The sequence below is a fragment of the Hyla sarda genome, chromosome 7 (assembly GCF_029499605.1).
Source record: "Hyla sarda isolate aHylSar1 chromosome 7, aHylSar1.hap1, whole genome shotgun sequence".
NCBI classification, from domain to species: Eukaryota; Metazoa; Chordata; class Amphibia; order Anura; family Hylidae; genus Hyla; species Hyla sarda.
The window spans coordinates 125,695,833-125,711,158 of NC_079195.1; the positions used below are offsets into that span (position 1 = coordinate 125,695,833).

At 38.0% G+C, this 15,326-nt stretch overlaps 1 protein-coding gene across 1 annotated transcript in view; it reads left to right on the forward strand.

The window, feature by feature from the left end:
• Positions 1 to 15,326, forward strand: part of LOC130282440 (collagen alpha-1(XIII) chain-like) — a 191,643-nt gene that overhangs the window by 19,506 nt on the left and 156,811 nt on the right. The window contains exons 3-6 of the mRNA XM_056530694.1: positions 5,382 to 5,432; positions 11,115 to 11,150; positions 13,889 to 13,915; positions 14,762 to 14,797. Of these exons, the coding sequence (XP_056386669.1) occupies positions 5,403 to 5,432; positions 11,115 to 11,150; positions 13,889 to 13,915; positions 14,762 to 14,797 (129 nt within the window). The 5' untranslated portion in view covers positions 5,382 to 5,402. The remainder of the gene's footprint in view (positions 1 to 5,381; positions 5,433 to 11,114; positions 11,151 to 13,888; positions 13,916 to 14,761; positions 14,798 to 15,326) is intronic.

Here is a 15,326-nt window from a genome sequence, read left to right on the forward strand (position 1 = left end):
TGCTGCCTCTGGGAGTTTCAAAACTGCAGCTCCCAGCATGCCCAGACAGCCTTTGGCTTTCTGGGCATGCTGGGAGTTGTAGTTTTGCAACATCTGGAGGGCCACAGTTTGGAGACCACTGTATAATGGTCTCCAATCTGTGCTCTTCCAGATGTTCCAAAATTACAAATCTCAGCATGCCCACTCTGTCGAGGCATGCTGGGAGTTGTAGTTCTGTAACATCTGGAAGACCACAGATTGGAGACCATTATACAGTGGTCTACAAACTGTGGACCTCCAGCTGTTGCAAAACTACAACTAGCAGCATGCCCAGACTGCCCAAGCATGCTGGGAGTTGTAGTTCGTCAACATCTGACCCTTCAGATATTGCCGAAATACAACTTCCAGCATGTCTGGCCATGCTGGGAATTATAGTTTTGCAACAGCTGGAGGCACACTAGTTGGGAAACATTGTGCGCTTCCTAACTCTTTTTCCCAACCCGTGTGCCTACTGTTTCCAAAATGGAGCCTCCAGCTGTTGCAAAACAACAACTCCCAGTATTGCCGGACAGCCATTGACTGTCCAGGCATGTTGGGAGTTTTGCAACAGCTGGAGGCACCCTGTTTGGGAAACACTGGCATAGAATACCCCTATGTCCACCCCCATGTGTTATAATTGGGTGCAAAAAGTGGTATTATTGTGAGATTAAAACTCTACATAATGAAGAAAAAAAATTCTAAAACTAATAACGAGGACACACTTACTGTTTAGATGCAGATGCGCTGCAGACAAAGCTCCTACTAAATAGAGCTGCGGTGTAAATTTATGCTCTGAGGAGAATTCTAAATTTAAACGCAATTCAAGAAAGTAGCTGCACAAGAATGATAAATTTAACGCAGCTGCGCCAAATTTACACAACAGGCAGAGGGCTAAAAAACTTCTATTATACACTGGAAATGATACATGTGCCCCATAGAGTCTCATCTTGAGAACAGTTTTCCTTCAATTACAGTCTCTTAACTATAATTGAAACAGTAAGTACCATATTAAAAATGTATTGATCCATTGGACTAGCTTTAGCACGAGACCAGCAGCAACCAGATAAATGGGTAAATTGAGTGATAAATACTGCAGTTCCCTTTATAAAATAGTAGAATCCAGAATTAGGGAGCCTTATATAAACATGGCTGAGGACAGTACTGTTGTCATTTAAAACAACTTTTGACATGTCAGAAGTTGTTGATAGCACTAGGTCTCACTACTAAGACCTGCTGCAGTCGGGGAAATGGGCAACATTGGGCTCCACTCTCTGGCCAACCAGGACATCAGTCTATTTCTCTGCACAGAAGTCTTTGCACAGAAATGTACTGATCTCTCAGCTTGCTGAGGAGTAAGCTTAATGTCACCCAGTTCCCCAGCTATTAACTCTCGATCTCAGCGGGTCTCAGAATTGAGACCTAGTACGATCAACAACTTTTGACATGTCTGATTGACATGTCAAAGTTGTATTTAATGAAAGCAAGACTTTAAAGTGTAGTCTTGCCCTTCAACATAACTTCATAAATAAAATCTATACAAAAATGTAACATCATTATCACTCACACCAGTCCCTGTCTTCAGTGGTCTTCACAATCTAATTTCAATATCTAAGAGCTAGTGAGGGTGTGAGTGTCTACACAAACAGGTCGAGAACATACAGACCCAGATTTATCAAAATGTGTGAGAAAAAAAAGTGGAGGGATTTTCCCACAGCAACCAATCACAGCTCAGCTTTCACTTTACCAGAGCTCGTTAGCAGAGCTGTGATTGGTTGCTGTGGGAAAATCCCTCCACTTTTTTCTTTCACACAGTTTGATAAATCTGGGCCACAATCTCTATGTATGGCCAAGTTTTATTTGGATTTGACCACAGGTCAACAGTGCTGTAAAACGACCATATTTTCTGCCAATCCCTTTAGGCACTGGGTCACCGTGCTTGCCATGATCCTGAGTTATTGTAAATGAATGTGCAATAAGACAATACTCGCCCAGGGGACATTTCACATATACATCAAGGAAGTCTAAGGTGTGGGTGGATTCTCTTTTCTTACTGTTGTTTTCTTTTAACAAAAAAAAAAAAGCCAGTGCAAACCAAAGTAATTCCCACAGTAGTACAATAACGTTGGGGATGTTAAGTCCTAAAGAGGCACAGAAGTATAACCAAGTTCATAATTTCATATTTTTTTTAAACATATTAGAACAATAACTGGGTAATAATAGTATCTGACTCCACAATTTATGCTCGGGATTCTGTTTTTATCACAGGAGACCTGTGTTATTTCACACAGGATCACACCGGTTTGGCATTTCCAGCCTTATGCCTGGTGACAATAGGGGAGATTCTTCATGACTTGTGCAGAGGAAAAGTTGTCCAGTTGCCCATAGCAACCAATCAGATGGCTTCTTTCATTTTCAGAGGCCTTTTCAAAAATGAAAGAAGTGATCTGATTTGTTGCTATGGGCAAGTGGTCAACTTTCCCTCTGCACAAGTTTTGATGAATCTCCCCCTATGTCCTATACGACCATGCCTCCAGCCACTAAGGGAGATAATTAGGGTTATGCCGGGGATAAGAATCCTCGATGTATATGTCACATGGCAGATTGATAACTAACCCACTGTTCATCTGTTACCCCACGCCTGTTGTCAGTGAAGTGGAAGACTTCTGGATGCTAGGATTCTGTGAAACAACTTGTAAACTTTACTCAAACTTCTGGTGTGATTTCAATATAATGCAGTTGCTCTGATATAACTTGATTACTTATAGCTTTTTCAGTCAGATCAATGGATATTTGGTCACTGTCTCTTTATTTAGGTCTTTTGTAGCTGCTTCACTGATTTTAGCAATCTTTATGTGCTTCTTTAGCAAGTGTAGTGTAGGCTTTTCTTCAGGTGTAAATCCATGCAACCCATGTCGTTTTAGTCACACACTAGCTCCCTCTTCCTGTTTTGTATCATATTGCATCATCACCTCTTGATTCTTTGAACAACAGGGGCACCTAGTGGCAACTCCTGTACATAAAACTACATACAATGTCAAAACAAACAACAGTGAAAATATATACAGTACATTAGGTTACATGCAGAAATTATTAAACAACTGAGCAGCCCATAGACTACAAAGTGCACCATAGGATTCACCCCCTTACATGTTGACAAGCCTTGGAAAGAATGTGTGTCTACTGTAGTTAACTATTTGATACAGGAATTATTAAAGTGCCCATTAAGAGTTAACTAGAGATGTAGCAAGCAAAAAAGGAGACTCATTAAAAAAAGAAAATTGAAATAAGGCCGCACTCCATCCAGATTGAATGTTTATTTCTGTTACCAATATGTCCTGCATATTTTTCCCATGGTCTCCAAATGCTGTTTCCTTTGTCTTCTTTCATTGGTCCCACAATATATTTGTAGATCTTTATCTTCCATCATCCACAGTCATCAGTAACTACACTGATCTCTGAGTGGAGATGGTCTTACCTAAGTTTCTGGACCCCACAGCAGCTGCACTGCCTGCTATTCTGGCAGTTACACATGCGGAGCAGGTATACAGTGTGCACTTTACTCTCTTGTTGATCATCTTTTGGAAAGCAAAGGGCTCCGGTGATGTTCCTTCACAGGTGCTCTCCACTGTCTATGGCCAGATCTGGATATAGCTTAGTTATTTAATTTAAGAGGTACAGGGAGCTACAATTTTAAAGGGGTACTCTGCCCCTAGACACCTTATCCCCTGCAATCTCTGTGCAGCACCCGGCGTTCATTTAGAATGCTGGGTCCTGACAACGGGGTCGTGACATCACTGGGGCACTGGGGCAGCGGAGTACCCCTTTAAGTGTTGATTAGATTTAGATGTAAAGAAAATCAATCATCCATGTAATGCGTAATGTAAAAAAAAATATCACATTTAACATTTATTCTAAAACCAAATAATCCTGTGCGTTGGGTGTGTTTCTGATCCAGAGTTTATTGCTTGCACATAATTCAAAAAGCAGTATGATTTTCCTTAAATGATAAATCTGTGAAACCACATTCTGATGATGTCTTCCCTGCTAAGTCTATGGAATGCTTCCCTTTATATACAGCCAGTTCTGTTTTCAGGTTTTCTAAGTGCCAGAAACAAAATGTATGAGAGATTACAGATGTGACCCTTGTCATTGACTGCCATTGAGAAAGCATTAGCTTACACCCAATGGAAATACTGTTAGATGTTCTGATTGACTGTGATAGTTTGTATTGTGCACATGTTGCCATGGGGTCTATGAAAGAATCTGTGTTCTCTGCTAGTTTAGCAATGTCACCCAATCATACAGACATTCCGTGAGATGTTCTACAAACCTTCTGGGGCCCTTTCCATTGGAGTACAGATAAATAGTATAACACATGATAGTCTTATTTGTTAGCGTGATAGTAAATTCTTGCCAAGAGAATACAGTTGAAGGGACATTGTACTGAAATACAGGCTTCATTCTACTGACAGGTGTGCAGAGCAACTGTAAAGAATTTCAACGTTTTTAACTTAACTAGGAGTTCTCACACTTGTAAATGCACCTTTGTAATATTATTTTATGGCAGACATTTTTTCATTTTGAAAACTTCTGATATATTAGTTTATTTTAACTGGAGGCTGTATAAATCCTTATTATTAGTCAGAATAAATAATCATAAGCCGGCATAATAAGGCAACAATACAGGTGGAGTAAGCTCCCACTGGGCTCAGTGCGCTGACGCTCTCTCAGAAGTCCGAAGACGTCATCATAAGCCGACACTCATGAGATCTTCATAGCTTTATTGCGGACAGGTAAAATATATCAACTGTGCAAAATTCACATAAAAACCAATAGCTGGAAAAACATGATGTAGTTTATACATTTCAGATCAGCTGATTCCTTAACGAAAACTGGTGTCAGGTTTTGTTAAAGGATCAGCAAATCTGAAACTTGTAAAGTATGTTTTTACAGCTATTGGTTTTTATGTGAATTTTGCAAAGCTGTTATGTTTAACCTGTCCAAAATAAAGCTTTGAAGATCTCATGAGTGCCGGCTTATGATGACTTCTCCTGACTTCTGAGAGAGCGTCAGTGTACAGCCAATAGGAACTGACTCCACCTGTATTCCTGCCTTATTATTTGTATTAGCTCCTGTTAACATATGCCCAATAAGATATCATATTCTATATCTGTCTTTTAAGTGTTTACTTTCTTAAACAACCAATCGTATGGAATCTAAACCCTAGTACAATACACCAAGCTTTTCACTCCCTGTGACCATTTAGACAGCTATTTCTATTCTCTGTCTTTGTTATATTACTTGACTGTGTGTTCCTCTGTGTTGTCTCATTGTTATTCTTTCTGTCTGCTGTCTTTCTGCAGGGAGCCCCAGGAGAACCGGGCATGTCTGTTATAGGACCCCGTGGCCCTCCTGTAAGTTCCTAGGTTTTGCAAGGCAATACTGTAACACGCAACAATAAGAGTTTTCTTATTTACAATTCTTTATCCTTTACTTATCTGATATACTAATGGTTATGTATAAAACATTGAATCACTATATGTAATTGCTATGCTTTCAATTTCCGTATTTTATGCTGAGTATGAATATATGGCTAAAGGTGTCCATATACCTTAGACCAAAGTCAGCTAAATTGGCCAACTTTGATGGGTTCAGCTGTGTAAAGCATATGGTTGTCTCCAGGCAATGCTTGTAAAGAGAAGGGTTGGGTGTCTTGGATGTTTGAGGAAAGATAGGCCAACACCAGGGCTGTCTGGATGTGGCTTAACCCCTCCCCATAGAGGAAACATAAATGTTCGGTCATGCCATCGTTTATATGTACAGGAAGGTCAGGAGAGATAACTGTTGTTTAAATGAATGTTTGGCGAACAGTTATTGAAAGTAGATGACTACCTTAACAGTGGCTATACACATAAGATAAAAGTAGACTGATGGTTGAACAACCATTGAACAAACCATTGTCTGATGAACTCTCGTTTTACAGACACACTCACTCAAATTTTGTCCATATTGATTGTTAAAGCTTTTCAAACTGGCCATATATGATCAATGCCATCGGGCAAAGGACAATCTATCTTGAAGGGAAAATCCTAGAAGCATTCTGAGTATTTTATTCCAAAAGATCATTCGTGAATAAATGATCTTTTACTTACAGATCAACTTTTGTCATGAGCGTCAACTGAAAGTTTCACACTTGGCTGATTCCTTTTTAGAGCATAGCAGTCTTTAATTGGCTGGCTAAAATGATCATGGGGGTTAAATTTCACCCGAAAAATTATTGTTTTGGTTTAAATTGTTCAGTTTTATCTACTTTAATCTAAGGTGTATGGACACTTTACGCGACCAGCCCAGTCCTGTTATTTGATACCCCAAATAAACCATCATCTCTTTTATGAGATTAAGCATAGCATCCTAGTCGGTCCTGCCATCTTCTTTAGAGTTTATCCACACAAGTGTACTCCGTAAATTAGGGTCACTCTAACCTGTCAGTACTTTGGTCCGCATTTTTTATCAGACAAAACTAGGAGTGGAATGTACAAAGAGAAAAATAAGCTGAAAAGGTTTACACATATCTTTGTGTTTTGAACCATTGTCTGGTGTTGGCTAAAAATATTGATCAAAATACTTACACAAAGTAAACAAGGTACAAGTAGTTAATCCTGTAAGGGTGTATGCACACCACGTTTTCACTGTACGGGTGCCGGATCCGGCTAGGGGAGGGGAAAACTGTGCGCTCCCGTACCCCAGCCGGACTGGCGCCCTAATCCATTGACTTTAATGAGCCGACCGGAGTCACTGTTTTACTCCGGTCGGCTCATTTTTTACCCATATCTGGTTTTCTGACCGGACCTCAAAACGTAGTATACTACGTTTTGAGATCCCGTCAGAAAACCAGATACAAGTCTAAAATGAGCCGACTGGAGTAAAACGGTGTCTCCAGTCGGCTCAGTAAAGTCAATGGATTAGGGTGTCGGTCTGGCTGGGGTATGGGAGTGCACGGTTTTCCCCACCCACCACCGGATCCGACACCCGTACAGTGAAAACGGGGTGTGCATGCAACGTAAGATACATTGATCTGTCCAAATCTGCAATCACTTGAAAAGAAACATTTTATTTCATCAGTAGAAACAGAAGGATCCAGCATGTAATTTAATGGACATATTGGAAGGCCAGAGTTTCCAAAAGTAAATTCTTTTCAATTTGATGAGTCTTATGCTAAATATAAAACGTCAGTCTATTTTATTGGAACCATGAAATTCTATGTCATCATGGAATCAGTTGTAGGAGTTTCAGACAGCCAGACTTGAGACAACATCTGGTTTTGCAATAATATTACATGTTTGGTAATACAAAAAAAACCATCCTTAATTTTTTCATTCAAGGTGCTAAACTATGCAGGACCTGAGGGGGTGGTGCATGAAAATGTCATTGAAAGACTGTTTGTCCTTACAAATCACCATCTACATCAATGTCCGCTTCCAACTTTAACTGTTCAAGCTAGCTTATATATAGTAATTGGCTTGGACTGCTATGGAGATCCATGAAAACTCCCAAAGGCAAGACAAGAAGTTTTGTAGAGGGCTAGTCCAGAACAACTTGTGGATCTGTATAGGGCAGGATAAAAGAAGATTGCACATCTTAAGCACGTAAAAAAAAAAGGGCTTGTATATATATATATATATATATATATATATATATATATATATATATATTGTACTTTACTAGGAGAGCAGTTGTAATTCTAAACTTTTATCTTTGATCATGCTCCTTAAAAAATCTAATTTGAAGTCACAAAATAGGCTTTTCATAATTAGATTGGGCTGTGCTTTTTGGAGATGTGACAGAAAATACAACTGTCTCAAGGGCAAGACACAAGATCATTAAAGGGGTACTCTGGTGAAAAGCTTTTTTTTTTTTTTTTTTTAAATCAACTGGTACCAGAAAGTTAAACAGATTTGTAAATTACTTCTATTAAAAAATCTTTACCCTTCTTATATTTACCAGTACTTATTAGCAGCTGTATGCTACAGAGGAAATTCTTTTCTTTTTGATTTTCTTTTTTGTCTTGTCCACAGTGCTCTCTGCTGACACCTGAGGCCCGTATCAGGAACTGTCCAGAGCAGGAGAATATCCTCATAGCAAACCTATGCTGCTCTGGACAGTTCCTGACACGGACGGAGGTGTCAGCAGAGAGCACTGTGGACAAGACAAAAAAGAGATTGAAAAAGAAAAGAATTTCCTCTGTAGCATACAGCTGCTAATAAGTACTGAAAGGATTAAGATTTTTAAATAGAAGTAATTTACAAATCTGTTTAACTTAATGGCACCAGTTCATTTAAAAATAAAAAAAGTTTGCCACCGGAGTACCTCTTTAAGATATTAGCTCACAGACCTGTGTGAATAATGCTTGTATTGTGAATAGTCGGCAACAATCCCAAAGGAAGCCCTCCACACTTTCAGGCCTGTTACTGAAGCTTCCGTGCAGTTGAATCAAGGGACACTAAGTTGTTCCATGCTTTATTAAGACATGTACTTTTTACCTAAGCAGGGAAATATAAATATTTCACAGTTCTTGGCTGACTTCCTCCTTTGCCGCAGGTCATGCAAATGTGATCATTTAATACATTTTGTGTAGGAATCATTAGGTATTTCTTTATTATGTGATTTATATCATTTTCGGTAGAATAGAAATTATATTGGTGGTAAAACAATTTTATTTGTTGCTTTTGGCCGCGGGCCAGCTAGGGCCAGCAGCTATTAATTTTCTTCAGATATCAGTATGTACTCAGGGTTGTAAATATAGTAGGAATACATTAGACCTAATAAATATGTCACACTTATACAAGCCTTCATATTTAGTTATATGGGTGAATATACTTTAGTTTTCTGTGACTCATTATTTGGACAATTCTGAAGAGAGGGCTTAGATGAGCGTAAATGCTAATAAGAGTAAACAAGCCAAAAATATTCTGAAACATAGATGAAGTCATGCTTCTATTAGCAAGCTCAAAGTAACAAGCTTTCTGTACCAACATTATCACAACTTGGGACATATGAAGAACTAGGGCTAATGTAGTTAAAATTGGGTCCAGATTTTTTGTTCTTGAATTTATTAACAGTTGAGCCTTTAATCCTTTTCGCAAGAGTCCTAAAAATAGGGATAATCACATATAATACAAGGAAGACCCAAATAGCTTTATGAAACATCTTTAAATGGGTTGTTGACTGCTTTAGAAAAAATTATAAATCGCTTTATTAGAGGATTCTAAGTTAATTAAGGGGATCCCTCACCTATTAATCACAGCAGAGAACGGCTATAAAGAGTGCTTAGAAAATCCAGCATGTTATTGCAATGCATGGAGAGCCCATTCATTTCAATGGAAACTTGGTAATGGGAACTGTGTTGGCACTGCAGCATAATTGAATGCTTGCTGCAAGGATTCTTCACACATTGAAAGTGATCATAGATACTTGCTTCGGTTCCCTGCAGAAGAATATTCTGTGAACAGTTTATTTGGGAACCTCATGTTAACATGCAATCCCGGGGACTCTTCTTACAGACTCTGGCTATAAAGGAGGGAAAAAACTCAGATTAACTGACTACACCAAAATGATGCTACAGTGGAAGATTTAAATGCAATAAATACTATAACATCCTTATTAATCCAACATGTCCAAGTGCAATAAAATAAGAGGAATGGCAAACTGAGAATGATATAAAGTGCCCACAGGTAGTGTACATACATCTCCCATACACACCTTGGCATATATATATAGCCTCATTTATCATAGCAGCTATATTACCTAAATTACTAAATTATTAATAAATTGCAGATGCCTGATGTCGCAGTAATTTTAGGTAAAAAAGGATAAGTCCCTAAACAAAAAATGCAATCCAAGTTGCCACACCACAAGTGCCCCTATAGTAGGTCGCCACATAATATACCACTCCAACATACGACATACAACTCCCCAAGACGATTACAGATGCTTCCTAATAAAGGATGGATCAAAGGAGTTGTTTGTTCACAGACTGCCATCCAGAGACCTATTTTTTGTCTATATAGTACAAGCATCTAAAGGGTTTTTCCATAATGAAAATGTAAGTGTCTGATTGATAGGTGTCCGAATGCTTGGATCCCCACTGTTCACTTGCAATATGCCCCGGTTTGTATGGAGCAGCAGATGAGGATTCACAATGATGCTCTATTCAAACTCTGTAGAACTTCCTACTACCTATAAAGTTTTAATGACGTAGCGGTGCACATACTTCCCCATCACTCTCTTCAAACAGAGGCACTCAGGACCCCTGTCCTCTGGATAAGTGATAAGTTGGAACTTGTCATCTTTGGGAAACCTTTTTGAGTTGCCAATATAAATGATCATATCAGACCCCATCTGGAACTGCAGCATACACAAAAATGTAGCTTAGTGTCGAAATGTTATTTGTTGTGTACATAAAAGAATCCTCCTCCCCATGATTTGTTCTCTCACAGTTCATTCATGACAAATGGTTCTAATGAGGATTACTAACAGAAATGTATAAACAGCTTGCTCCCAAATGGGTGTCAGTCAATTTATGGAAGCCATTAGCCCTGTCTTCTTCATGGGTGACATTGCTAGTATATACTGCAGCCCATGGAGTAATGTTTAACAATAATAAATACGTTAAACAAGTAATCAGGGTAATTGCATTCCTAACAACTATTGGACAGAATGTTTACTTGACAATAAACACCTCATTAACAGAAAGTAATTCAAATGTAAACAAAATTGCTGTAAACTACCACAATTAATATAAAACAATGTATATTTATTTTTTACAAATGTATTAATGTGCTTTAACAATTACTGTGCCCAAATACATTTTCAGAGCTATAGCCACATATTACTGTGTCTATACTATGCTGCCCTGGACCATAAAACCCATTGTAATGTGGGAATAGTAAAAGTACTGTAACAGATACTTTATTCTGAACATCATAGCCCCATGACATCTGTAAAATGATGAACCTGTACTTCAAGCAGAAAAAGAACTCACAAAATTGTAGTACAATTATATTGGATATAACCTTATATCTTATTTCTATTTACAGGGTCAGCCTGGAACTAGAGGTTTTCCTGGATTCCCCGTAAGTTATTACTGTTGTCAGAATTAATAAAATAAGGGCACAAACATTTTTTTGTTAACTCCTCTTCTGGTTTTCCTGAGCTGTGCTTGGAAAGGAGGCCGTTACTTTTTTGTTTTAGCATTGTCTGAGCAGTTGTGGGTTTTTATTTATTTATTTATTTTTTTGGGGGAGGGCGGTTGTGGTGGGGACTAATAAAAAACGGAGGCTATTCTTTGAAACTTCTTCATCAGTACAGGCTACTCTAAGGGAAAAATAAAGGAAACTAAAGCTTTGTACAAATCTGCCGCAGGTATCAGAGGTAACTTCATTTCACTCAAGACTCAAATTAGTTATGTCACTAAGTGATTAAAATGCATTTCAGATATGAGTCAATTAAGTTTATTAGTAATATAAGTTTAAAATCTGCAATATAAAAGTGACATTGTCAGGATATTTTTACAAATTTTTATGTGACTGTTAATATTAAATAAGTTAATATTTTATGTGTTATAATAGCATGTACATGAATCTAATAAAATAAATGCAAACAATGTGACTTACTTTACCCAGGCAATATTGTCCAATAGGGGTATAAAAATAAACAACTTGTTTTGCCCATGGCAACCTGTCCAATGCTTGCTTATGTTTTCTAACCTTGATTGGTTGCTATAAGCAACAATATAATTTATACATGTATTTTTACATAACTCTATATAACCCTATTGTGTCTATATATTGATTCCTTGAATTGATCGCATGGTTGCAATGAGAAAAGAAAGAAACTTGATTTGGCTTAATTAAACACCTTAATGCGCTGGCCATTGGTTCATCCATTTTCATTGTGAATGATGACAGTTTATTTTTTTTCTATTTTGGTGTTTTGATGCAGTGGGAAGGAGATCTGTAGCCATGGCCTCCCGAAGTAGGATTTTACTATCATTAAATTGCTTAAAGGGGTACTCCAGGGAACTAAACTTATAGCCCATCCTTTCCTTCTCGTGGAGCTATTTACAGTAATTGCTGAAATAACATTCACTACCTATATAGAGCTATTTCTCTTCTTTTGGTGATCATTTACATGCCAGAAGGGAGGAAAAAATGTCCTCTTGTCATCCAAGTCCCTCTCTGAGAGCAGACTCCATCCTCCTATGAGGTGTGGTTTCTGTCCTGCCTAGGGGCCTGGCATGTGGCAGCCTCTAGCTAAGATACACCCGCAGGCAGTATCACATGTAATAAGACTTAGATTAGGCTGAGGGAGTTAGGCAGAGAGCTGGGTGGAAAAATTGGGGCAGGGATTGCCGGTCAATTGCAATGGCCTGCAGTCAGTACAGACCTGCACTGACTGATGGGAGTTGTAGTATCCATGTGACAAGGGGATGAAAGCAAGGGAAAGAATATAAAGCAGCCACAGAGAAGACCACAGGGGCCACAGGAGCTGTGCATATGGGGTGGGATCATTTCCAGGGCATATACTAAACGTAGTGTGGTGGCTTTGGAGCTTTTTATTTTTTATATATTTCTCTGGAGTACCCCTTTAAGGCTCCCCAATCACACACCTTTTTTTATAGTTTCTTGATACACCTTCCAGTTTTTAAAATATGTGAGTTCATAGTTTGACAATTCAATTATTTGATGGGTGAGAACTTAACTTAATACACACCACTCAATGTCAAATATACATGCCCACTGACTGTATAATCTCTGTATACCTGATATTCACTCCCATTAATAAAATTAAGTTCATGCCCATCTGACAATCAACTAAAAAACTACAGACAATTTGCAAGCCCACCTATCTCAGGAATGAAAGGTTTAATCAGGGCAGCCTAAGATACTTAATGCTATCTAAATGTTAAATCTTGTTTTTGGGGGAATGGCTACAGGTCATCTTTAAGGATTTATCCATGTACTTTCTCATTATTTACCTTCAAAAATCTTATTTTAAAAGTTTTTTTCAACCCTTCACGTAGACTTGAAAAGGTTGTCCAGAATGAGGAACAGTTTTTACTCTACATTGTATATATATTTTTTTTACTGCATACTGTAAAAGCAAATACTGCTACAAAAGTTGAATCATGTTTCTACAGACTTTTATTTAAAAAAAAAAAAACAGAATGGACAATAGAAAAATACAGCAGGTTGCACTTTTCTGTCCAGTGCAAAAACAGTATCCAGATAGTGTGAGCAGACATGAGTAATGTTTTTGTTTTGTTTTTTTTCAATGAATTTCAGTAGCAACATCTGCATAATCATCTAGCTGCATTATCATGTTACATGCTGTTGTACCAGTATATATTTTGTAGCATGTAGTAAAAAAAAATATTTACCTCCTCTATATTGCGACAAATGGGGGTTAAATATTGCCTTAGAAAAAGCTGTTTTCTTTTTTTTTTTTTTTTTTTAAAGCGCCATTCTTGTCCATAAGCTGTGGCTGGTGTTGCAGTACATGGGCTGAGCTTCAGTACCAGATAACACATCCAATGGCCAAAAATGGTGCTATTTATGGGAAAGAAACAAGCTTGACAACCCCTAGTAATGTAATATTTTAAGTCTGTTAGCATATGACACCAATGGAAATGACATTACCATTTTGTCCAGCGCAGTTAGGGTTGTGGGTATATGACTGGTTGTTTTTGGATTAATATTCAGTAATAATGCTTATGTGACATCTTCTGGGTACAAAGAACAACTCCCATGTATATGGCGCATAAGTGGTGACATTTTTAAGTGTTCTTATTTATATTTTATTTGTATTTCAGGGCCCAATAGGATTAGACGGCAAGTCTGTAAGTGAATAACTGCTTAGCTAGTACATGAAGACTATAAAACTAGTCATTTGTGATAGCTGCAGCCTTAGCTTGTGGGAAATCCTTTTCCTAAATTTCCCACCTTTCTACAGTAACTTTTATGACACTATACCTCCGAAGGTTACTGCTACAAGTATTGAGTATCCAAAAAATGTCACTAGCATAGTGGGGTCACTTAGTGAGTATGAAATTCCTCTCCAGAATTAGCACCATGACTGTGGCATCTTGTGTTCTGTTGTTTGTTAAGAACAATTTTAACCATCTTATATAGCAGAGACTTGTTTGCATGGCTACAAGTAGACAGATTAGGTCTCGTCCTACAGGATAATATATGGTGTACTAATGCTTTTAGCATCTTAATGCTTGACACTTTGCATGTGGTCTGAAATGTTGCACGCAGAAGTGAAACATTTCATCTAACACCACCTGGGTACATGGTGGGTCAGTCCTTGTCAATATTTATTGCCCTCCTTATGATGTTAACAAACCGTTTTATAACTTTTCTGCAGCTCTCAGCTATAAGTTGTCGCTCCATAAATAGGCTGCATAACTCAAGTACTAATAACACAAGTGACAAGGTCAGAGAGAGAGCACACAGGACGCCAATTGTATTCTACCGAACTGAGTGAGGGTAGAATAAACAAACAGATTATTAAGGGCTATACCACCAGGTGACTTTAAGATCTGCACAGCATAATACTCTCATCTCACTAGAAGATCTTTAAGTTACATGTATTTGTAGATTTAGCTGTCGTGGAGGGTTATGTTACAGCCGATACATTTCACCATGCCACTTATTGCTTATTCTTTGTTTTCACATTGTAGGGTCATCCTGGGCAAAAAGGGGAAAAAGGTGATATGGTAAGTCGGTAAAAATTATTGCTTTAACAGGGATAGAACACTTTTGTGTATCTACATTTACACCTGAATTTGCAATATTAATTCATTACAGGAAAATCATATTGAAAATAGTGTAATATGAAACTCTGTGGAAACTGGTAATATGTTCCAAAGCCCTTAAAGGTCAAAACTAAATAATATAGCACGAAGATAAAAAAAAATTAAAAGGTGAAAACTACTAATAGAAAGTAGTACAATGTAAATGTAGTACAATTAGGGAGCAGTACACTAAATGTGGCACAAATAGAGTGCAGTATAGAGCACGTAGCACAGGTAGAGAGCAGTACACTACATGTAATCCAGGTAGAAAGCGGTATATCACATGTAGGACATACAGATAGCAGTGCAGTACATGTAGAGAGCAGTACACTACATGTAATCTAGGTAGAAAGCAGTATATCACATGTAGGACATACAGATAGGAGTGCAGTACATGTAGAGAGCAGTACACTACATGTAATCCAGGTAGAAAGCGGTATATCACATGTAG